General features: G+C 22.7%; 6 protein-coding genes across 8 annotated transcripts; 3 read left to right on the forward strand and 3 right to left on the reverse strand.

Moving 5' to 3' along the window:
- The first annotated feature begins 604 nt into the window (after positions 1-604).
- mora (cysteine and histidine rich domain containing protein) lies at positions 605-1947 on the forward strand. The gene is made up of 4 exons (XM_011507002.1): positions 605-683; positions 817-1373; positions 1447-1635; positions 1701-1947. The coding sequence occupies exons 1-4, from the start codon at positions 605-607 to the stop codon at positions 1887-1889; spliced, it is 1014 nt and encodes a 337-aa protein (XP_011505304.1). The 3' UTR covers positions 1890-1947.
- Positions 1948-4165: 2218 nt separating this feature from the next.
- Positions 4166-5878, forward strand: LOC105368442 (ovarian cancer-associated gene 2 protein homolog). Its single transcript, XM_011507452.1, has 6 exons — positions 4166-4203; positions 4312-4495; positions 4552-4746; positions 4806-4946; positions 5022-5163; positions 5863-5878. Exons 1-6 carry the CDS (start codon positions 4180-4182, stop codon positions 5876-5878), a joined length of 702 nt encoding a protein of 233 aa, XP_011505754.1. The 5' UTR covers positions 4166-4179.
- Positions 5879-6260: 382 nt separating this feature from the next.
- On the reverse strand, positions 6261-7109 carry EloB (transcription elongation factor elongin B). Of its 2 annotated transcripts, none has more exons than XM_011507003.1 (3): positions 6949-7109; positions 6753-6855; positions 6261-6650 (listed from the first exon to the last, which is right to left on the reverse strand). In XM_011507003.1, the coding sequence occupies exons 1-3, from the start codon at positions 6949-6951 to the stop codon at positions 6394-6396; spliced, it is 363 nt and encodes a 120-aa protein (XP_011505305.1). In that variant the 5' UTR covers positions 6952-7109; the 3' UTR covers positions 6261-6393. The 2 variants fall into 2 exon arrangements, with proteins under 2 accessions (XP_011505305.1, XP_011505306.1); XM_011507004.1 differs by having other exon boundaries at positions 6753-6846; positions 6949-7108.
- A 3780-nt stretch (positions 7110-10889) lies between these two features.
- On the forward strand, positions 10890-14998 carry stmA (Protein EFR3 homolog stmA). The gene is made up of 15 exons (XM_011507007.1): positions 10890-10918; positions 10988-11064; positions 11407-11522; positions 11594-11756; positions 11975-12127; positions 12204-12310; positions 12380-12602; positions 12673-12808; positions 12934-13205; positions 13274-13446; positions 13519-13879; positions 13962-14155; positions 14380-14479; positions 14623-14778; positions 14846-14998. The coding sequence occupies exons 1-15, from the start codon at positions 10912-10914 to the stop codon at positions 14996-14998; spliced, it is 2391 nt and encodes a 796-aa protein (XP_011505309.1). The 5' UTR covers positions 10890-10911.
- A 3390-nt stretch (positions 14999-18388) lies between these two features.
- On the reverse strand, positions 18389-19879 carry Fkbp12 (peptidyl-prolyl cis-trans isomerase Fkbp12). The gene is made up of 5 exons (XM_011507008.1): positions 19826-19879; positions 19627-19675; positions 19216-19263; positions 18963-19149; positions 18389-18502 (listed from the first exon to the last, which is right to left on the reverse strand). The coding sequence occupies exons 2-5, from the start codon at positions 19661-19663 to the stop codon at positions 18445-18447; spliced, it is 330 nt and encodes a 109-aa protein (XP_011505310.1). The 5' UTR covers positions 19664-19675; positions 19826-19879; the 3' UTR covers positions 18389-18444.
- A 576-nt stretch (positions 19880-20455) lies between these two features.
- Positions 20456-22150, reverse strand: LOC105368099 (transmembrane protein 68). 2 transcript variants are annotated; one of them, XM_011507009.1, is made up of 6 exons: positions 22003-22150; positions 21761-21890; positions 21583-21677; positions 21071-21432; positions 20799-21002; positions 20456-20730 (listed from the first exon to the last, which is right to left on the reverse strand). In XM_011507009.1, exons 1-6 carry the CDS (start codon positions 22049-22051, stop codon positions 20587-20589), a joined length of 984 nt encoding a protein of 327 aa, XP_011505311.1. In that variant the 5' UTR covers positions 22052-22150; the 3' UTR covers positions 20456-20586. The 2 variants fall into 2 exon arrangements, with proteins under 2 accessions (XP_011505311.1, XP_011505312.1); XM_011507010.1 differs by lacking the exon at positions 20456-20730 and having other exon boundaries at positions 20754-21002; positions 22003-22146.
- Positions 22151-23433: the final 1283 nt, after the last annotated feature.

Consider the following 23433-nt stretch of genomic DNA (forward strand, 5'->3'; position numbering starts at 1 on the left):
CTTAGATGTATTCTTCTATTATTTCTTAGATGAAATAAATTTAATGTATACGGCAAGTATTCGTACCACTTATTTTCAAAAATTCAATGTTTTAGATATGTTTATTATACATAATTTTAAATTTATATCCTCTTTATATTGCAATGTAGAACTAAATTTTAACTATAATAGCTTATTTGTTGATAATAAATTCATGCAGGCTAGTTTATATTATTTTTCTTTTTAAATACATTTTCGTGCATACTATATACTTTATGAAAGTACATACAATTATAAATTTAAAATTAGCGCCGTTTGACATACTATTATAGTATTTATAAAATTGGTTGTTTTATTTATATAAACAAATTTTATAAAAATGAAAGCAATTTATAAGTTTTCTATTACGAATAAAAATCTTGACTACAAATTTTTATTCTATATTTATAATAGACCAAATGATACAAGATTCAAATGTAAATTTGAGGAACGAACGAAATATATTTTTAAATTTGAACCAGAAGGCATTTTAGATCCTACTAGAAATTTCATGTCCAAAATCTGAACATATATAATACAGATTAAATTTTGAATAAATAAAGAGATAATATTTTATTCATTAATAATGTCGGATGCCAAAAACTCTCTTATATGTTATAATCGAGGTTGTGGTCAAACATTTAATGAAAATAATAACAAAGAAGGTATTTTTAAATTAATTTTACAATATATTATTTTATTTTTCTATATTTACTTAATTTATTATATTTTGCTATTGAATAGATTACTTTAAATTTAATATTAGTCATTATTTTAAAAATATATTTGGAATTTTAGATAGTTGTCAACATCATCCTGGTCATCCAGTTTTTCATGATGCCTATAAAGGATGGTCTTGTTGTAAAAAAAAATCTACAGATTTTAGTGAATTTCTAAACATTAAAGGATGTACAAAATCACAGCATTCTAATGTCAAACCTCCAGAGGTACCAAAATCAATAAATAATACATTGAAAACTAATGAAGTTGTACAATATAGTTGTAAACCTTTAAATAATTCAATACAACGACCTTCATTTGATTCTCCACAACTTACATTAAAACCAACTGTTACCCCAATACTTCTGGAACAGATAAAAAATTTAACAGTTTCCAATGATATTAAAAAAGATGAAGATCTAATAATTATAGGTCAAAGCTGTAAACATAACTGTTGTAAAGGTATTTATGAAGGTTCAAAGTCTAATGATGAAGTTTGTATATATCATCCTGGTGTGCCAGTTTTTCATGAAGGTATAAAGTATTGGTCGTGTTGCAAAAAAAAAACAACAGATTTTACTGTCTTTTTGGAACAACCTGGCTGTCTGAATGGTAATCATATGTGGATTCAAAAGGTAAGATAAATCATTGTTTATAAATAAATGTATTGTCAGTATTTTATAATTTTATATTATAATTATTATTTAGGATGAGGAAAAAACAGCAAAATGTAGAATTGATTGGTACCAGACATCAAGTGATGTAATTGTTTCCATTTTTGCAAAAAAATATGATCCAAATACATCTTGTGTAAAATTAAATCCTATACATTTGACGGTAGACATACATTTCCCAGAAAATAATTCAATGTACAACTTGGACATAGAGTTAAAAGAGGTATATAAAATTGATTATAAATGATTTATTAAATCTGTTATATTTCTATTTTCAATATTTTATAGATTGTCAATATAGAAGGTAGTAGTGTAAATATGTTACCTACAAAAGTAGAAATCAAATTGAAAAAAGAAGAACCTGGTTTTTGGCATACATTAGAAATTAATAAAAAAACTATGACAGAGAAATCAGATGAATTAGATTCTGAATATAATAATGTGTCTCAAATAGATGCTGACATTGGTGATATTTAAATGTCTATTAATATTAATAATGCTATAGATACAATAATAAAATATGAAATATTTTATAAAAGATATAATTTACTTTGCTTATTATTATAACATTAATATAATGTAATATATATTTCAAAGTAAATATAAATGGTAAATAATAGTAAAAATTTTGTTTTGTGAAATTAGTTTTTTACTGATTTAGCACTAATACATTTTAGTTCATAATACAATTCACAATTCGATTGATCATTACGTATATAATAATTGAAAGAATGTTCTTATAAAAAATTTAATTTCTTTTAAAGATAATATTTATGAAATGAAATTTGAAACTAAATTTCGACTGTTTACAATACTACACTTGTATAGTAGATTGAATTTTTTCATATCTAAGTTTTAAATTTTTCATTTAAGTTGTATTTTCTATTTTCTGTTCAACTTGTCTCTCATTTATTAATTATGTACAGAAATTTAAAAAGAAAAATAAATATGTATATGACATTATTTAATAGTGAATAAAGTCTGTAAACTGATAAAAATGTTGGAAATAGTTGTATAATTTGAAACTAATGTTAACTAAAAGTTCTTAGTTATTACAGTAAGGAAGAAACTTAAAACCAGCTGTAATGGATTTTGCTGAACAATGCAAGCATTAAGAAATTTTATATATATAGAAAAAAGAATTCACTTTTCTATATAATTTTCAAACTGAATATAAATGTAAATATCTATCACCAAAGATTACCTCATAAATAATATTCTTTATGTCATGTCACTACGATATTTTCCATCACTTAAAATGGTCATATGAGAGTTCTAAGTAGTATTATTATAGAAATTATTATTATTATATATATATATATTAAATATATAAGGAAACAATTAAAACAGAAAAATAGTTGAACAAATTGCAACAAAGACACCAAAAAACTGACTGCAACTAAAAATAGAATTCAGTTGAAAGAGAATGTAATAAAAAATTGTGTATATAATAAATAACTAAAAAAATTAAATATAATAAAACAAGTTCTAGTAGCTGGTATACTTTATTCGGAAAAACCTGTCGTGCATGCAATGTATCTGAACTATGTAATTAGTAATTGTGGATAGATTTTATTAATTTTATTTAGATTATTTTGACAAGCTATAAACAATTAAAAATGTAATATAGAATTTTTAAAAGTAAATTAGATTCAAAAGCACCAAAAAAGTAGTAATCATGAATTACTTTTTCTTATTTTAAAGATGTAAACATGAAGATGAAGTCTATTTGTATTATTTCTTAATGTATACATAAAGTTTTCAAAGTATCCTTTATCCAGTATTCAAAGTATGATTTATAAATTGATACATAAGGAAATAATAGATTTAAGAAAAATAAAACAAAACATTAGTATAGACCTAAAGAAAGAAAACAGTAATAAAAACGATACAAGATGTGACAAATAAATAAAGTACACCTGAAAATAAAATACATAACAAATTATGCCATAAAGAAAGCTTCAAAAGCCAACTACGATTGTGCAGAGAGACAAGGAAGACAAATAAGCTTGAAAAAATAATTAAAAAATATTAAATTAGTAAATAAAATGAAAAATGTATTATAAGATAATAAAAGTTAAACTTATTATCAGTAATAAAATAAATAAAAATATATATTGTGAGAAATTTCTAATACAAAATAACTATTATTACTATTGTAAATGGTTACATATTATGTCTGATTAACTTGAAAAAAAACTGTAAGCAATAGAAACAAAGTAAAGATAACAAAATATTTATAAATAAATAAATGTGATTGTTAAAAAAGATGCACATGAGAAAGGATGAATAAGGTGAAACAAAAAACTATTTTAACTTCCATAGCAAACAAATGAAAAATATGAAATTGTAATTGAATTAGAATGTTGTTTTTATAAATATCTTGTAAAAAATACTGATACCACAATTTCTTGTTAACATTTTTGTTATAAATTGTAATTTTTTACATTAAATTTGAACACACCAATATTTACTACGTAAAATGATATCATTAACTGGGAACATTCTGATAATGCGATAGTAACTTATAATATATATATATATATATATAATCTAACAGTAGTAAATCTTATTACAAAAAAGAATATATAATACAATTATAAAATTAGTTTATCTCGTTAAGAAGTCGCTTATATACAACATAATGTTAAACTAAAATAACCTGAAATTACTTAAATACATATTGTTTGACTTCTATAAATATGTTAATTTGTATTAAAAAAAAATAATGTATTCTATAAATAAATAAATAATTGTTAAATAAATAATGAGTTCTGAACTAAAATTAAAGGTATTTAAATTAGATAATAAATTTGATTGAATATTAAATATTAAATTTGATTAATATTAAATATTAATTATATTAAAAATATTTATATAAATATCTAATTGCATGTAGGTTTTAGCAATACACGGCTACCGTCAATCAGATAAAATATTTAGCGCTAAAATAGGATCTATGAGAAAAAATTTTAAAAAAGAACTAGATTTCACATTTATAAGAGCACCACATAAAATTTCATACACAGAAAAATATAGTAATGAACAAACAGAAGTTAATTTGAAATTTGAAGATACCAATGGTAATAATTATTACAATTTAAAATTATAGTATCAATTTAAATTTGTTTTATTTTAGAGTACGGATGGTGGTTCAATACACAAAATAAAACATTTAAAGCTGTAAATTCAAGTGATTTATGTGTCGGTTTTGATGAAAGCTTACAATTAATTGAGCAGATATTTAAGGAACAAGGTCCATTTGATGGATTAATTGGTTTTTCACAAGGAGGATCATTTGTGTCCATACTTTGTGCAATGCAACAACTCAAAAGTAAAAAATTCAAATTATTTAAAATTATGCCCACTTTTAAAAATCATAATTCTTTTTAGTTATTCCAATTGAATTTCAATTTGCTATAATTATTTCTGGTTTTATATCTCTTTGTAAACCACATGAAGTATTTTATAAGCAGAAAATAAACTTACCTACACTTCATGTATATGGTAATAGTGACCAAGTTATTCCAACATGTTAGTGATTTTTATATTTTTAATATTTTTATGAAATAATATTGTAAATGAATTATTGACAGTTTTTCTTTTCAGACAAAGCTAAAGAATTATGCGATCTATTTATTGATAAAGAAGTTGTATTACATGAAGGAGGACATTATGTACCAGGAAGTAAACATATTTATAATAACTTTATTAAAAAAATGATTACAAAAAAATTAAACTCACTACAATGTAATTAAATTAAATTAATTATACAAATTATCTTTTATATTTGTAGTAAATAAAAAATTAATTCTCATATAAAAAAAAAAAAAAAATTATACAAGACAATAACCGAAATGTTAGAAAAATATTTTATTTGATAATAATTCTTTAATCTATAAAAATATTAATCAAATTGATCAACAATGTTACTTTATTTTTAGTCAGATGTAAAAATTAAAAATTTTTTATGAATCTTACTTTGTATAAATTGTTTTACTACATACAAATTAAAAGTTATAATTGAATAATTATATACTTAATGGAAGTATTAATGGTAGCAGTTTATTTAGATTTACAATAAGAAAGTAAATATTTAAAAATAAGTATAAATAAATATTATTTGATAAAAAATATGCTCACATTTTTTTTCATTGTATAATTAAAAAAGTTGTAGAAAGTATAAAAATATATCATATTATTTAAAATTAAATTTTAAATAATCGCTCATTAGGACAATAGATACAATTAAAAAATACAAGTGCAAGAAAAATCTTTAATTACATAAAAGGCACCATTTATTGTTTATTTATAAAATTTAAATATATTTTAATCTAATTGTTTTCATAAAATGTTTTATTTGGTGCCTAATAATACATTACATGTTTCTTTATGAAAATGCTTCTAAAATTATACAATTTTCACAACTTTGAAAATTTTTATAATTTAGGTATGAAATACTATAGTACATTCATTAAATGGCATAATTTAATATTAAAAATATACCATTTAAGACTTCGGGTAACTTATACAATTCTAAATTTCTTATTTATGCCATGTACAATACATTTTAATAAAGATAAATAGTTATAATTATTAATTGCTTACCTAAATTTACAATATCACATGAAGCTTGAAATGTTTTATGAAATATCATTGCAAATTAATTAAAAATGAATATTACAAAAATTAATTTCAAGCTTAAATAAGCAGTTAATGAGAAAATTTAAATTTCTCCAATTCTATCAGTGTAACAGTTATTAATTATATAAGATTCTTATTTCAAATTATGAAATCTAATGTTAGTTTAGACACTTTTCAAGAAGTGTAATGTACAATTCTTGTATATTAATGTAAGTTTTTATGTATTTGTAAACAAAAATCTATATAAAATCTTTATTTATACTCTAACAATTTATAGAGCAAAGTGGGTTATTTTGCACCAAAAATGTTTTTAAAGTTTACTTTTTTCTGTAAAAATTCATGGTATTTGTTCTTGTCCATTAGTTTCTTGAGTTTTCATTACTTCAGGAAGATCTGGAGGTAACGAAAATGGTGTCATTTCTAATTGTTCAAATTGACCACTTTCTAGACGAACGGCTAAACCAATTAATGCTGGACATTGAGCCTTAGCTGTTGTCGACGATAGTCCATAATCTGATAGAAATTTATTATCTGACATAAGGATATTATCCTTATTAAATAACTGTTGATTTAAAGGAGGGATCTTTAATATTCCTTAAAAATTAAATATAATATTATTAAATTTATTAATTATTGTATTATTGAATTTATGATTACATTTTCCGTTCTTAAAAAGAAACTACATGATTAAATTACCTTCAATAATTTTTTTTAATTCTAAAACTGTTGTATTTTCTTTAGCATCTGTAAAAATCGTCATTTTCTTCCGCCGGATCATTAAAAAAACATCCTGAAAAGACTTAGAAAAGTAAAGGTTAGGTTCTCATTAAGATCCTCCTAATAATAAGGAGTATTAATAAAAAATCATTGAAAATTTACAAAAAAAACTCACCATGATTATTAAATAAAAATAATTCTAAAATTACAGTAAGCTCAATTATAATATTCTATTTTGAAAACAGTAGATTCAGGTTATACAAAAAAGCTGAAAAGCATAAATTTTATAAATCACGTTCATAGAATATAAAACGATAATAGCTTTCGAAACGAGTGCCAAATTAAAAATAAATATATCTTCATATCTAAAAAATTCGATTATTATAATATAAACAATTTTCATCAGTTTAATGCAATCAAATTTATTGTGCACTTTTCGAATATAATATTTTACTTCAATATTCGAATTATAAAAAGAAAAATGTAACAGAATGCAATATATTATTCATTTTTATAAATACAATTATAAATTTAGTTAATCATTATATAAATTAAAGTTTATCTTATTTTTATAACATTGAATGTGTACGACATAAATATATAAATAAATTAGAATCGATTATTCCTATAATATAATTGATTTTGTAAAAATCTTAACATTTAATTTTTATATCAAATATACATTATTAATCAGATGTATATATAAAGCGTACTGGGATTTACAGTTTACCAAACAGAACGTTAAATACTAGGAAACACGTGAGCTAGTGCCACGATACGGAGGTTGAATAAATCAGTCTCTTTTCCATAATTGATGAATATGATTCGTGATTCACTCTTCAATACAAGCATTCAAAGAAAAATAAATTATTTCATTATTATTCTTACAAAATTTAGAATATTATTTATGAAAGTTTATGCATTTATATATGTTTTCATAATTATATTTTATATTTTATAATATTTATATATAAATTTATATATAATATTTATAATATAATATTTTATATTTTATATATATATGTTTTTATATGCCTATAATTCAATGTAGATACAATTACACAAAAGTCAGGACATAAATTAAACGTCGATATGTAATTGAAAATGTAGTATAAATTATTAAAGTAAATAATGGAAAATATTATGAGATCACGTTTTCATTTTTCATTCGTAATTCTTAAAATATATTAAAATAAAAATGTAAAGAACATTATTCAAAATTTACATACAGTTAAAATACAAATTACAATACAGTTAAAAATTAAATTAATCGATGGGGATCATTTGGAAAGATTCATAAATAAGAAATCAATTTTTTTGATACTTTAAATTTTATAATTTTCATATATTTAAAAAATTTACAAGTTTGGTTATTTCGCATTACGCGTTGAGTCGGATTGTACATGTAGATATAATTTATTGGGCAGCGTATATACTTACAAAAGAGGGTAGAATTAGAAAATAAATAATGTCGACGGATAAAAAATAATAATTATATCTGTTCTTTATAATATCTATGGTGCAATTGTTAATAAATTAACAAATTTAATAAAACATAATAAATTGATTGTATAAAAAATATATAAATTAAAAAATATAGTATGTGTATTATTGTGGTCAAAATATTAATAATAAATATAAATAAATACACAAGTTATTTAATTAAATATTCCTTGATATTATCCAAAAATATAAATAAATGAATTATGGGGTTCGACTGTTATTTTATTTTTTAGAACACAAGTCAATCTCTATGTAACTTCTAATGAATTATAAAAATTATATTTTGTTTCATCGTTATATATATATATATATATTTACAATATTTAATATATATGAATTATATATATATATATATATATATATATATATATATATATATATATATTAAATATTGTTTATAATAATATTGTAATAAATATTTAGTAAATATGGACAAATTCAGGTAAGGAACCAAACTTTGATTTAGCTCTGATTGCACTAAACAGCGATATCAAGAAGATTGAAATGTTACGCAGCCATTGACTAAGTTTTGCAGATAGATACAAAATGTGTAATAGATACAAAAAATGTAATAGCTCAAAATATCAATAAATTCTTCAAAAACATAGTTAGTAACTACCAATATACGTAAAGCATTCGTGGCAATTGTATATCGGCAAACCTATTAATATTTAAATCTTAATTTAAAATGATAAGATTTCATATGATTTGCTAAGGGACAAATTAATTTATAATTTTTTAGACATCACATTGATATTAATGTGTCGAGTCAATATTTCATTTGTATTTAAAATATTTAGATTTATTAGATCTTTTTATTATACGCACTATATAATTTATTTATTTATTATAATTTTTTTAATGGATTTTTTATTATTTACTCTGAAACAACTTTTAAAAAATGTGAATTAATTAGATTCATTCTTGAATTATTAAATGAAAGTTTGTAGCTTCAATTAAAAAATGTTTAAACTAAAAACTACAATATTTTATAAAGTCATTTGCTAAATTTGTACACTCCCGTTTCTACTTTAATAATAGAAGGTCATATCATTATACAGAATTAAAAATTTTTTGTTGTCTTTATGTTAATTTCAATCATTGAAAATAAAAGAATTTATTTCAACAATAATTGCATACTTATTATTAGCTGAATTTTTTTTATTATTTATAACCGTGAAATGACAAAAATAAAAAATGGAGTCAAATAACCAAATCACAATACTTAATATATAATATAGTACAATTCCAAAAAAAAAAAAAAAAAAAAAATATATATATATATATATTGACGTATACAATCTTGTTCAGTAAACATAAACGTAAGTTATAAAAATCCATTTATCTTTCACTTTAATACAATTTGATATAATATAGCATACATATTAAAGTATTTTCGTATAGAGTACAATAAGCTTAGAAATAAATTAGTTATTCTATTAAACTGTGATTGTCGATTAAGTTGCAAATAAAATATAAGCGCAATATTAAATAATTCTATATAATGTCATAATACTTATTATTGTATCATATATTATTATTCTTTTTTTTCTAATTTCTCGATTCAACTAATTATTACTATGAAGGGGCATATGTTTTACTATTAACAAATATTCGACCGCTGGTAGCTATTATCATATATTTTATTTTGATTAAGTAAAACTCAAATAATAGTGCTGTGGCAATATAGCATATAGGGTTTGCCGTCTTATATTTCTTGAATGCGATTATTCGGTTGATTTTTTTTATTTGTTTCTATTTTTACGTATATTAATACTGTTTTAAGCAATTCAATATTATCAATATATTATTCGTGTGTCATTGAGCCCATAAAAATATATTGGCAATAAATTTCATTTGTTTAATCGTATTTTTTATTTAAAAAAATAATATAATCAATATTTTTATATGGAAAGAAATCGATTTTAATCATAGTTTGTTATATAGTAATAAATTTTTCAAACAAAATATCAAATTGTTTGCATAGCTATTTATGGAATTTATTGAATACGTTTATGGAAATAGCTCGGATTTCATATTGAGAACAAATAAGGTAAACTTTAATTGCGCATGCTTCAAGTAGATACGCTCTAATTTAGTTCAGACGAAACTTGTGATGTACAAGTGTTGCATTTGAATTATTAGATATTTAGCATTGTGTTTGAAAAAATTTTAAATATTAAAAAAAAATTGATTAATACACTTATAAAATAAACAATAAATAAAAAATGTATTGGTTATTTTATTCTTGAACTAATTTCTTATGTATAATTATATTTGAATTCATCTAAAAAAATGACAGAATGTCGACCAATTTGAGTACTGGACTTGAGTAAAGATCAGTTCATTACTTTTCAATATATGCTGAATCTGATTGATTTGAACTGTCAATTAATTAATTAAAGAATATTAACTGTAAAAACAGATTAAAAATAAAATACAAAAATTATAATAAAACATAATATTTCAGTAAAAATACAGTCTTGGCAGGAATTGATTTCTTAATTGAAATTAAGTAATCACAGAATACAAATTTAAGATTTACATTGTACAGATACTGTCAAGAAATTATTCAATATTTATTATTATTCAACAATACAGGTCTATTAATAACAATAAGAAATCACTCAACAATATGTTCAGTAATAATATACTTTCTTAATTAAAACTAAATTAAAAATAATCAAGAATAAATTCAAAGTTATTTTTAGGTTGCTGTTGGTGTTGTTCTGCATTACGACCAAGATATAAACGATTGGTAGATAATATTTTTCCTGTGAATCCTCAGGTTGTAATATATTATCTTTTCTTTATTTTTTATTTAAAAATACTTGTTATTAAATATATAAATTTTTTATTTATATACAGGTAATATGCAGAAGTACATTGATTAAATTATTTTTTATCTTATGATAAACAAAAATAGTATGATATTTATTTATATAAAACGTGGCAACATATAATTTATATATTTTTGTGCAAATGATGTTCAGTTACATGCTTATTTTTAAGTAATTAAAAAATATATAGAATAATTATGGGAATATTTAGTTACTAAAGCTTGTACAAATTTAATAATACTTTTAAATTAATTGGCATTATTATATTATTAATTTTTGTATATTTTTAGGATGGATTAATTAAAAATAATATGGAAAAATTGATGTTTTACTCCTTAAGTAGCCCAGAAAAGCTTGATCGAATAGGAGAATATTTATTTCAACGAGCATCTCGAGATATATCTAGGTAAATTTAAAAACTTACTTATTCATTTATTTGATATATAATTTTCAATATAAAAAACAATATAATTACAGACGTAGAAATGGTTTTGTAATTATTGCTATGGAAGCTATGGATCAATTATTAGCTGCTTGTCATGCTCAAACATTAAATTTATTTGTAGAAAGTTTTTTAAAAATGGTACAAAAATTATTGGAATCAACAGATCCTCAGTTACAGATTTTAGCAACTCAGTCTGTAGGTATAATTTTATTTAAGCAAATAATTACACATAATTTATGACACGATTATTTCTGTATCATTACAAATTTTTTTCGATTTAATACAAACATACTTTTTACTAATATTTTTAAATGCGAAATTGCTTAATAAGTTTTGCTATGTAGCAATTTGTTTTCGTCAAGAAACATTTTTCAAACACTTATGTAGTTGAACAAATTGCTTGTGTCTTCCAGTTTGTTAGGTTTGCCAACATCGAGGAGGATACGCCTTCTTATCACACACGTTATGATTTCTTTGTATCAAAATATTCTTCAATGTGCCACTCCAACAATGATAACATCACAGTTAGAAAACAGATTCGCCTTGCAGGAATTCAAGGATTGCAAGTAATACTAAATTTTATTATAGATTATTATATAATTTAAAGGAAAAAACAAAATTTCATATCTTATATTAATGTAGGGTGTTGTAAGAAAAACTGTATCTGATGATTTAGTAGAAAACATTTGGAATATGGTGCATATGGATAAAATTGTTCCATCTTTATTGTATAATATGCAAAATGCTAGGTATAGTATAGACAGATTTTAGATTTCTTATTTTATTGGTAGGTAAAAATTGGTTAATTTCTTTATTAGATACTCTAATAAAGAAAATGCTACACCTGAAAGCCCTACTGAAGAAAGATCAGATCCACCACAGTTTGCAGAAACTTGTATGAGAGAATTAGTAGGTCGAGCATCATTTGGTCATATTCGATGTGTGATTAAACCGGTTCTCAAACATCTTGATAATCATTTATTATGGGTTCCAAACTATTTTGCTATTCATTCATTTAGAATAATTATGTTTTCTATTCAGGTAATTTTTTTTACATTATTTTTAAAATATTTTCTATATATTAAATTAATATTATTTATATATTGAATAGTCTCAGTATTTATATACTGTTGTCGAAGCTTTAATGACACATTTGGATGAGCATTCACAATCACCTCTAAAGATTCGTACTAGCATAGCAGATACTTTATCAAAAATTATTTCTATTGCAGCTGGTGAAAGTGTAGGCATGTATAATATTATTTACTAATTGTTAAAATAATAATATTATAATTTAATTGTTCAAGGGTTGCATAATATACTAATACAAATATTCAGTACAAAAAGATTTATATAAAATTTTGTTTTATAGGACCTTCCGTTTTAGAAATTATAAGTTCTTTATTAACTCATTTAAGAGTTAGTGTATCCAGAAATTTATCCTCTACTAATGATGAACAGTTGTATCAAGAAGCTCTTATAAATGCACTTGGTGAATTTGCAAATCATCTTCCTGATTATCAAAAAATTGAAATAATGAAATTCATCATGAGTAAAGTTCCCTATAGTAAATTGGATTCCATTACAACTGCTGGTAAAGGAGATGTTTTACTTCAAAGTATTTTACTAAAATCACTCTTAAAGGTATTATTTTATAATATTATTTTATAATATAAAGATATTATTTTATAATATGTTTTAATCGCTTATAGGTTGGAACAAAATATCAAACAATTCATTTAAATACAACATTTCGACCAAGTTTTCTACAACCATTGTTGAGAATGTCTTTAGCTTCAGATGCTGAAATGAGACTTCTAGTGCAACAAATTTTTCATACTTTAATAGATAGACATAAGAATATTAATAAGTTAACCAAACCAACGTAAGAAACACACATTACCAAATATTTTAATAATTTGTTTTAATGTTTTTTAATTAAAAAATATTGTTTTAGAGTCAACATTATAGATTTAAATCTTGAAATTGAAAAAGCATCTAGACCTGATATTATATTTATCAAGAAACATGGCCCTGAAATATACATGGCTCTTTATGAATCGTTAGAACTGACAAGTAATAATGTTGATAATGTTCAGTCCATTTATACAACACTGGCTTTGCTTACAGTGGAATTGGGTTCTGAAGAAACAGTTCTTGAATTATTGCAGTTAATTATGAGCTTGCAAGATCTTGCTCTAACTAGTATTGAAATTAATACAGCAATTAAGTTTAATTTACATGCCATAGTTATTAGTTTATTAGTTTTAATTGCTAATGTTTGTAACATATCTAATCTTATGGATTATGGAAATAAAGTAAAATTTTATTTTATCAAATATATTTAATTTCATCTTTACAAATTATTTAATTACTAACAGTTTGAATAATTTTTACAAGATTGTGAGAAATAGATATAAAGAAGCACCACATTTATTACCTGATCTTTGCTCGGAATATGGACACTTATCATCTGGAATATCATCCTCACTCTTAGTAGATCAAGCTATTGTTTCAGAATGTCTTAAAGAAGTTGGTTTAGAAACTAATGAATTGCAAGGAACTAATTACAGTAATAATTCCTTACAACACAGGTAACTAATTAAATAAATAAATAAATCTTATTTAATTATAGAATTATTATCAACATTATAATTAAATTTATAATAGAAACTGAATTTTGTATGTATTATAAGACTGAATTAAATCATTTAGTTACCAATTTATACACACTTATTAAAAAACTTTTTTAACAATTTTACTTATTAGATTTTATTTTTTTGAATATTACATATTATTGAATAAACTATTTTACTAGATATTCATGGGTTGACAATACAGGATGTAATTCTTCAGGTGATATTAATGATGGAACAATTGAATTAGATAGTGCAGGATCATCTCCTAGTGTGCAAAAGGTACAATATTTTAATTTAATCTTTCAAATTTAATCTTTAGTATCATTTAATGCCAAAACTTATTTACAATAGTATATTTTGACTACGTAATTATTATACTATTGGATAGAATTAAAAAAACTTTTTTTTACTATTTTTAACAGAAATTACCTGGAGAAGAATTAACATTTGATAGTATAAAACGAATTTTAACAGAAAATAGTAACGTTCAAATGATGGAAGAAGAAAAAAGAATGCAATTTTCTCATTTATTTCGAAATACGCCATTTCCTGATCTTATTAAAAAAACACAACCAAAAGTAAACTATTAATTAAATAATATATTTTGAGAAATATTTATATTTATTAAATATATACTTTTTATAGCATGATGTTCTACAAAGTAAATTATCTGAAATTTTTAATGTTTTAAATATTGAACCTCGAAGTCAATCAATACAAGGAAGTACTCCATCAGATATCAAACCAAGTCAAACGCCAGCATATGAAATACATTTTCCCGAATTATTTGTATACTAATATATTTATATACTATAAATTAATTCTTAATATTACACTTCACATTAAAAACAATTTGTGAATTGTAAATAATAATTATACATAAAAAGGTAATTAGGAATTGAATTGTAAATCAATGTTGTATTTGTTATTTAATTTTTAAATTATAATTTAAAAAGAAGTTATGCTTTTATAAATGCATTGTTTAAGCAGTATATATTATATGAAGATTTGTATAGAAATTGAATATAAATTATTCATTGTATTAGTTATCTATTAATTGTTAACTGACCTTTTGTAAATAAATATTAATTACATATATAAAAATATAAATATACAAAATATAAGTATATAGTGAGTTTTTCAAAGTATGTAGATTTAACAGTAGTTTTGTAGTGCTTTTGAATGCACGTAATTTTGATGCGAAGTCAATTATGAAGTTTTCAAGTAATTGGCGTATTTTTTGCAGAAAAATCAGGGATCATATAGGGTTTCTACTATATCAAATGAAGTATCAGAATGATAATTATATCAATTAATAGTCTAATGTTTTTTTCACTTCAATGCATTTCCATTAATATATATAACGATTTTACTTAAAATTATGTATGAATATTATATATTCAACCAAATATAAAAATCAGTTGTGATTTAGAAAAGTCTAAAAATTGGCTCTAACAATTTCAAAACCTACTGAATACTTCAAAAATAGACTTCCATCATTTTAAATTATAAAACAAGTGAAATTCTGGGTCGGACTTATAGAGTAATTAAACAAAATTTTTCCTTGGTTAAAGAAAAAATATGGTTCCAGATTTCAAAGAATATGTAAAATCAAAACAACAGTATTTAAATTGATTCTGAGTTTCCATATATTTATGCACCATTCTCAAGATTACTTCAAAAGAATGGCTAGACTAAATTTCATAGCATAAAGTTACAAAATCGTCTGTATATTTATTGTAGAATGTAAGAAGCATCAGAATCTTTGTAAACAGAACAAACTGAAGCTCAGTAGCAGTAAAAATGAGTGTCCAACAACGTGGGTACCGATGTACTAAATCGAATTAGTGTAAAAATTTTGTTTTTTATGTGATAAAGTTAGAACACCGACAAAGAGTGACTACATTTTGATGAAAGGAACAAAAATAAATTTTTTCTAGATGAATGAGTTACGTAGAAACACTATATATTTTAATTCGTTGCTTTTAATATAGTAGTTACATGATTTTAATGCAAAAAATGGTCATTACACATTTAAAATTTCTAATTCTGAGGTTTTAAGCAATTGTATGAATTATTGTGAAGATACAAAAACGCTTCAAAATGATTAAAAATTTTGGTTACCTCTAATATGAGTTCAAATAATTTCAAAAATTAAGCGCCAGTCAAATAGCTTTCTAAATTCATATTATATCGATTATTTGTGATAAATCAAATATCTTTCCACTGTAGATTTTAAGAGTGGATATTAGAATTTTCAGTTAATTGAGAAGAAACAATCATTTAGAGCATTCATGTTATGAACTGAAATTTAATAGTTGTTCATCTCAGTTCTAGGCTCTGTTTGTAGAAATTGACATAAAAAACGTTCAGACGACAGTAATTTATATATCTAAGATATGAAATTATAATGAACGAAATATTGACTCTAAAAAAATCATGACCATTCTGATCCTAACTTTATATTAAAATTTTAAAGAACTACAATGGCTTGAAACCATCATATCTATACATAAATGTTTTGTCTGCAATGTTATGATTAGTATTCTTGTAAATGAAATTATATATAAATATATGAAGTATAAATTGAGAAATTATGTATAATACTTTTGTTAATCGAATTGGATCAATGACATGGATAGTTATAAATAGAAGACTAAAAATTGTGTAGTTGGGCATTGTATGTCCACTGAACATGTCAAATGGAATCCACAAATCTGTACTGAATTAAATAAAGTATGTCGGAATTAATTCAATTATTTATAATTGTATTCAATGCTTTTACAAGTAATTATAATTTCCGATTTCTTTGCATATATGGCTAGAATATAAAACCATTTAAGCGACTATAAGTTTTCATTATATGGGTCATTAAATAAATTCTCGGGCCAATGAAAAGGTAGTTTTATATGTATTGTACAGCAATTGAAAGTCAGGCCAAAGAATTACTTGAACTAGAATCTCCATATCTACATCATTTTCATCTTCCTTCTATACTCTAAAAAAATATGTCTATACTGACCTATACAATCAGCATTTTTCTCTTTTGTTATACAATCAAATTTCTATTAGATTATTTGAAAGGAAAGTCAAACACATGGTATTATTGAAACCATGTGGATTTCTTATTGTCTCCTCTGATATCTTTGTATTGGCATCAGACTGTGATCTCTATTGATCTCTCAAAAGTTCATGATATGCCATGATACTGATTGTTGATTAGAAACGTTGAAAGGATTTCTTGTAATATGTATTCAATATTTGAGTCAATTAATGGGGTAAATTTGATGTTTATCAAAAATTTGAATGTTCAAAGAAAAGATAGAAGCTGATAATATTTATGACTTGTATATGAAAGTTTCTCTTTCAAGTTTTCGATATTTTGAAGTAATTGTCTCATTTTGGGAATATTGATACTATCATTAGTTTCATATACGTATGGTCCAGATACCTCATAAAATAAATACAAGGAATTTAATTCTAAAATGATGTATCATAAATGAGCTATTAAAGTTTATAGTTATATATAAAAATAACTGTATTTAATGAAAGCTGAATTAACTCCTAATTTTGGTATGATTACTGGGTTATTCTATTTAACTGATATGCAAAATACTATTTAAATAATATTATTGTATACTATTAATTTCTGTACATGTATAAGTGTTATAAGTGTTCTGTACATGCATAAGTATTATACATGTTATGTTATAAGGGCGTAGCTTCATTAACATAAAAGTAATGTTTTATAAAAAAATAAAAACTATAATTGACAGATAAAGTATTTATTAATTTTTTTACACAAGTATTAATGATTACATTAATATATAATTATAAATTATAATGTATTTGAAATTGTATAAAATGTTGAGAAAACTGTATTATGTGAAACTAAATAAATGAATGAAGAAAAAACTAAAATATCAAAATCCTAATTTATTCAAATTCAATCACTTTAATAAACATTTTTTAAATTATTTATTTTTATAAAAAAAAACGATAAAAAATATTTAAATAGTACTAACTATACAAATAACAGAATATTTTTTGCAAAATTAAAAATATTCTATAGTTAGATCATTCATTTTACAAATTGTTATAAATAAAGTAATTGAACAAATTTCTAGTATATTAATTGGTTATTTAGACTGCTTCATAGTCACTTAATAAAATTTTAACTTTTTTAAATTATCAGGTGCCAAGATGAAATAATTTAATCAGTTCTGTGCATTGTAATTATTGCTTCAAGGCTCCACTTTCAGCAATTCAACATCAAAGATAAGAGTAGCATTTGATGGAATAGTGCACTGCTGTCAAGGATAAATAATTGTAAAAATATGAATGCATTAAATAAAATTAATTTTATATTTAACTAATAGAAACTTAAAAGAGTTGAATTTATAGTTTTATTAAATAAAAAAAAAACAAATCTAGGCAGAATTTTATAAAAGTAAAAAATAGTTATGTTCTTCACTTTTATAAATTGATTTAAGGATTTCATTACAAAAAAATATTGTAATAAGTTATAATTTAAAGTTGCTAAAAAATCTTAATGTAATAGTAAGCTATTTATATTCAATATAAAAAAAACAGCAAAATCATATAGAAATGTATTTTAATCAGGATTTTTTTTAATAGCTTGTATTAATTAAATTAAAAATTGTATAAAAAAAATATATAATCTGAGCATTATTCCAAGCATACTAAATATCTATAATAAAATTAATTGAAATGACAAATAAATATTGATAGTAAAGGATATACGCCAGGATGTCCTCTCTCTCCATATGCTACTTCAGGCGAGCATGTTAATCGAGCCCGTTCTCCTACACACATTTGAGCAACTCCTTGATCCCAACCTTTAATTACCTCACCTCTACCAATTTTGAATTTAAAAGGCACTCCACGATCTCTACTTGAATCAAACTTCTTTCCATTTTTAAGAGTACCTTTTGACAAATTTTTAATAAAAAACACAAGAAACTTATATCGTTAAAAATTAAAAATGAACCTACCTATGTAATGAACAACCACAGTTTGTCCAGTTTTAGGATAAGTTTGCCCTATAAAAATACATATCAATAAATATTTACTTGGGATACTTCTATACAAATTTAAATAATGAAACTATTCGGAAAAAATGTGCATTTCAACGTTCAAATATCAAATATTAAATTAATTTGAATTTTAAATAAAAGATTAAGTTTTTTTTTTAACATATAATTCGCTTAAAAATCTTAAAAATTGAGGACTCAATGTAATTATTTTGATATTAAATATGTATGCATTAGAATTTAAGTAAATTAATAAAATAGAAATAATCGGCATTGGATGTAATAAATAAAAATAACACGCTACTACAAATAGACTTATCTATCTGCAATAATATATAATATTTAAAATTATTGAAAAGAATGGATAATTACCATCTCCAGGGGACAGAACTTCAACACTTACGCCCATGACTGTGATTTACTAAAAAAAGAAAAGTATATCTCAATTTCGATACTCACTTATACACATAGAATATAGCATTTACAGCTGATTATAAAATTGCTATAAAATTTAAGAAAAATATAAGATTACACTTTATTTTATAAGTATTCTTTATAATATAAATCTCACCAAAAGGCACGTGTTTCTAAATAGAATAATTCTTTCTCTAAAGAATAGAAGTATATTAAATACGAATGAAAAAGCTACCACTAGGATCGCTGCTCACTTAGTTCCTCCCAATAGATAGAAAGCTATAGGCCATTTCAACATGATTGGCTTCCGCTTGGAAAATCCGCTCAATACATCCATTTCCGATTTATTTGAAGCGGTTAATTTAAAGAATTTAATAATTTTTTCAAATAAATCAAATTTAAATTTAAATTCAACGAATTTATAAAATCAAAACTAAATCAGTGTCGCTTTTTATCTATCATTTCATTCATAACTATATTTGTACAATATTCAAATAATAAATCGATTGGTAATTATTTGAGTTTTTAAAAATCAATCAATTTATTACTTAATACTTATTACACAAGTCTAATAAAAAATATTAATCAAATTTTGTTGAAACAAAAATAACACTTAAAATTGGAACTATAGTTCAATTTATATGTTCATATAATATATAACAAACACTTAACTTATAAAATAATATACTTCATAATTAATATATTTATTCATAAAATGTTTATTAATCATATTAATACAAAAAATTCTAACCTAACAAATATTAGTTAAGTACATAGTTTGTATGCATAACATGGAATACAAAATATCTTTAATGTTATAAATATAAATAAAAATATACGAGCAGTTTTTAAGAAATGCACCTAAATGTATAACAAACTCGATAAATGCCATTTTAAACTCTATATTAAAATATCATTTTATTCTATTCCTGTTTTAAAAGTAACATTTTTTAAATTGCATGAGGTCTTGTTTATGTCATAAAATCTATTAACTAACGCACATAAAATACTTCCTGGTATTTTTTGATGTTGAATTATTAAATCGTCAAGTGCTGCAGCTATCTATAATGTAAAAATTTTAAGAAACAAGTAATAAAATTTAAATAATTAATCATTTTTTATGCAAATACCTTTATTTGAAGTTGTTCTGGTGTAAGATTTTCATCATATGGTATTGGTTTACCAATAAAAGTTTTCAGCTTCACTGGAAAACCTCCATAAATTGGAACAAAAGGAAATCTAGTTGCAGCATATAACTTTAACCACCATCTTCTTCCCCAATTTATTGTTCGAAATGCTTCTCTAACATTTCTGGTAAATAGTGGAATTATTGACTATACAAATAAGAAAATAATAAGTATTTTAATATAGAATTTAAATAAATCTGCATATTTCTACTTACTACTTTTGCATCTAAAGCTACTTTTGCAAATCCTAATCTTTTTTTCCACATAAGTTGGTAATATGAATCTCCGAATTGAGCTTCGTATACACCACCCGGTGATATAGCTAACATATTACCTTCTTTCAAAATTGTTGAACATGTTTGAATTGTACCAGGTACAACTTTCAAGACATCAGAAATAATAGACCAACCAGGACATTTAAAGAGAAATCTATCGGCCACAGTATGGATAAGTTTTGAATTAAATAAGAATACTTTGGATATGAAATAGTAAAGATCAATTGGAATTGCTCCATGATAGTAGATGAATAAAACTGGTTCATTTGTTGGGATATTCTCTAGACCCACAACTTCATAACCTAGTGAAAAAAATTATATTATTAAATGATATCATAAATATAATAAAAATAAAATATTAAAATAATAAAGACCGACAAATAAGAAGAAATACAAAAAGAAAACTAACGGAATTAGAAAAACTTCTTGATACATTTTGGAGTTCTTCCTACCATGCCAAATCCATCCATGTGCGTCCCAAACAGCGGCAACTACATTACGTGATGCATTTCTCCAGTCAGTTCCATAGGCACTTCTCAATCGATGTCTTAAACATAATGATAAATGTGATAGTTATCTACACAGATTTTATTGTCTTATAATTTATTATAATATTAAAGCATCACTTACCTATGTAATCGATAAACATATAAAATTAAAGCCGTTATATATAAAAGTAGGACAATCACCAATGGAAGTAAAAATGTTATTAATAATGGCATTAATAACCATAAAGTGATATCAATGTCAAGATAATCATCTAAAAATTAAAATATTTTATTGCAATAAAAATTTACTTAGTTTCAAGCAGTTCTGTCTTAAATATACACTAAAATAATTTTGTAAATTAAAATTGAATAAAATAATGTTACCTATCATATCTTCTATAAAATTCCAAATGCCAGATAGTGCAGAATACATATTGATATTAAAAAAATTAAAGATTGTAAAAACTTAAAAGAATAACGGTAAATAAAATCGAAAATAATTTGAAGTCTATGTTTATCACATTATTAACCTCAAACACGGATGGAATTTAACACGTATTAAAATATTTAAATAGAATTATAAATTGTATAAGATGTATCTCATTCAATCTGTTTAATTTTTTATTTTTATGCATTTAAATTAAAAATATATTTATATACTTTGTATAAGTTATAAATTTTCCAAACTAGTAAAATCATGGTTTGAACGCCCTCAAGTAAAAAATTTATGAAGCCTCGTTAAACTTTTATATTAGGATGTATACTTATATACAAGATTTGTTACAAATATACATAGTTACGTTTTCGATTTATAATTAAATTCCTTTTATAAATTAATAGTATTTAACTATTCTAATTTTCCAAAAAATTTAATCGGTACTGTATAATTGCTTAATATAGTATTTTATAGTTATCTTATAACTGTGGTGGAATACATTGCATATATATATTACTAAAAAATTAACATATGCAGTAAATTCTATGCATTTAATAATAAGAGTATTTTATATAATCATAAAATCAAGAATGATTTTGTAAATATTTTAAATGGAATCTGCAAATATATGTAAAAGATATAGAAAATTAAAAAAATAATATATATTGTTTAATTCTTCTTCAAATATGATGTAAAGGCATGAAAATGTAAATATGACATAAAAGGTATCTTTTACAAGATTATGATTATAACCTGCGTCTAAAAAAAATTGCTAACGAGGTCATTTAAAACATGCGCAAAATAGATCAAAGCTCATTGGCTGTTGTTATATGTCAAGTAAAATATTTACTAAAATACTTTAGTTATATTCATATATGAATAATAAAGATAATAAATTTTTTTAAAAATCAACACAATAGAATCATTTTATTTTCCTGTTTTTATTTGTTTGAATTTATTACAATATGAAAGATAATTAAAATTTATTTAATCACAAGTAAAATAGTCACAAATATTGATTATTTTAATTTTAAGTGAAAGACAAAATGAAATATCGAAACATATACTAATTATGTAGCCATATTATAAATAAATAAATTAACAAATAATTAAACTAATAAATAGACTTTTCGATAAAATAATATATAAAATATATAATTTCAAAATGTGCGTTTTATATATTATTTAAATTAATCTAATATATATTATAAAATTATATTTTTTTAAATATTAATTCAAATGTAAAACTTACGATAACAAATTAATTACTTACAAATAAATACATATTTTACAATTTTTCTTTGACCAACACACCGCTATTATTAGTATTTGTTTGAACATCATATAGAAATGCCATATTAAAATTACATGCGTTGGTA

Source organism: Ceratosolen solmsi, unplaced genomic scaffold (genome assembly GCF_000503995.2).
Source record: "Ceratosolen solmsi marchali unplaced genomic scaffold, CerSol_1.0 scaffold6, whole genome shotgun sequence".
In the NCBI taxonomy this organism is placed as follows: Eukaryota; Metazoa; Arthropoda; class Insecta; order Hymenoptera; family Agaonidae; genus Ceratosolen; species Ceratosolen solmsi.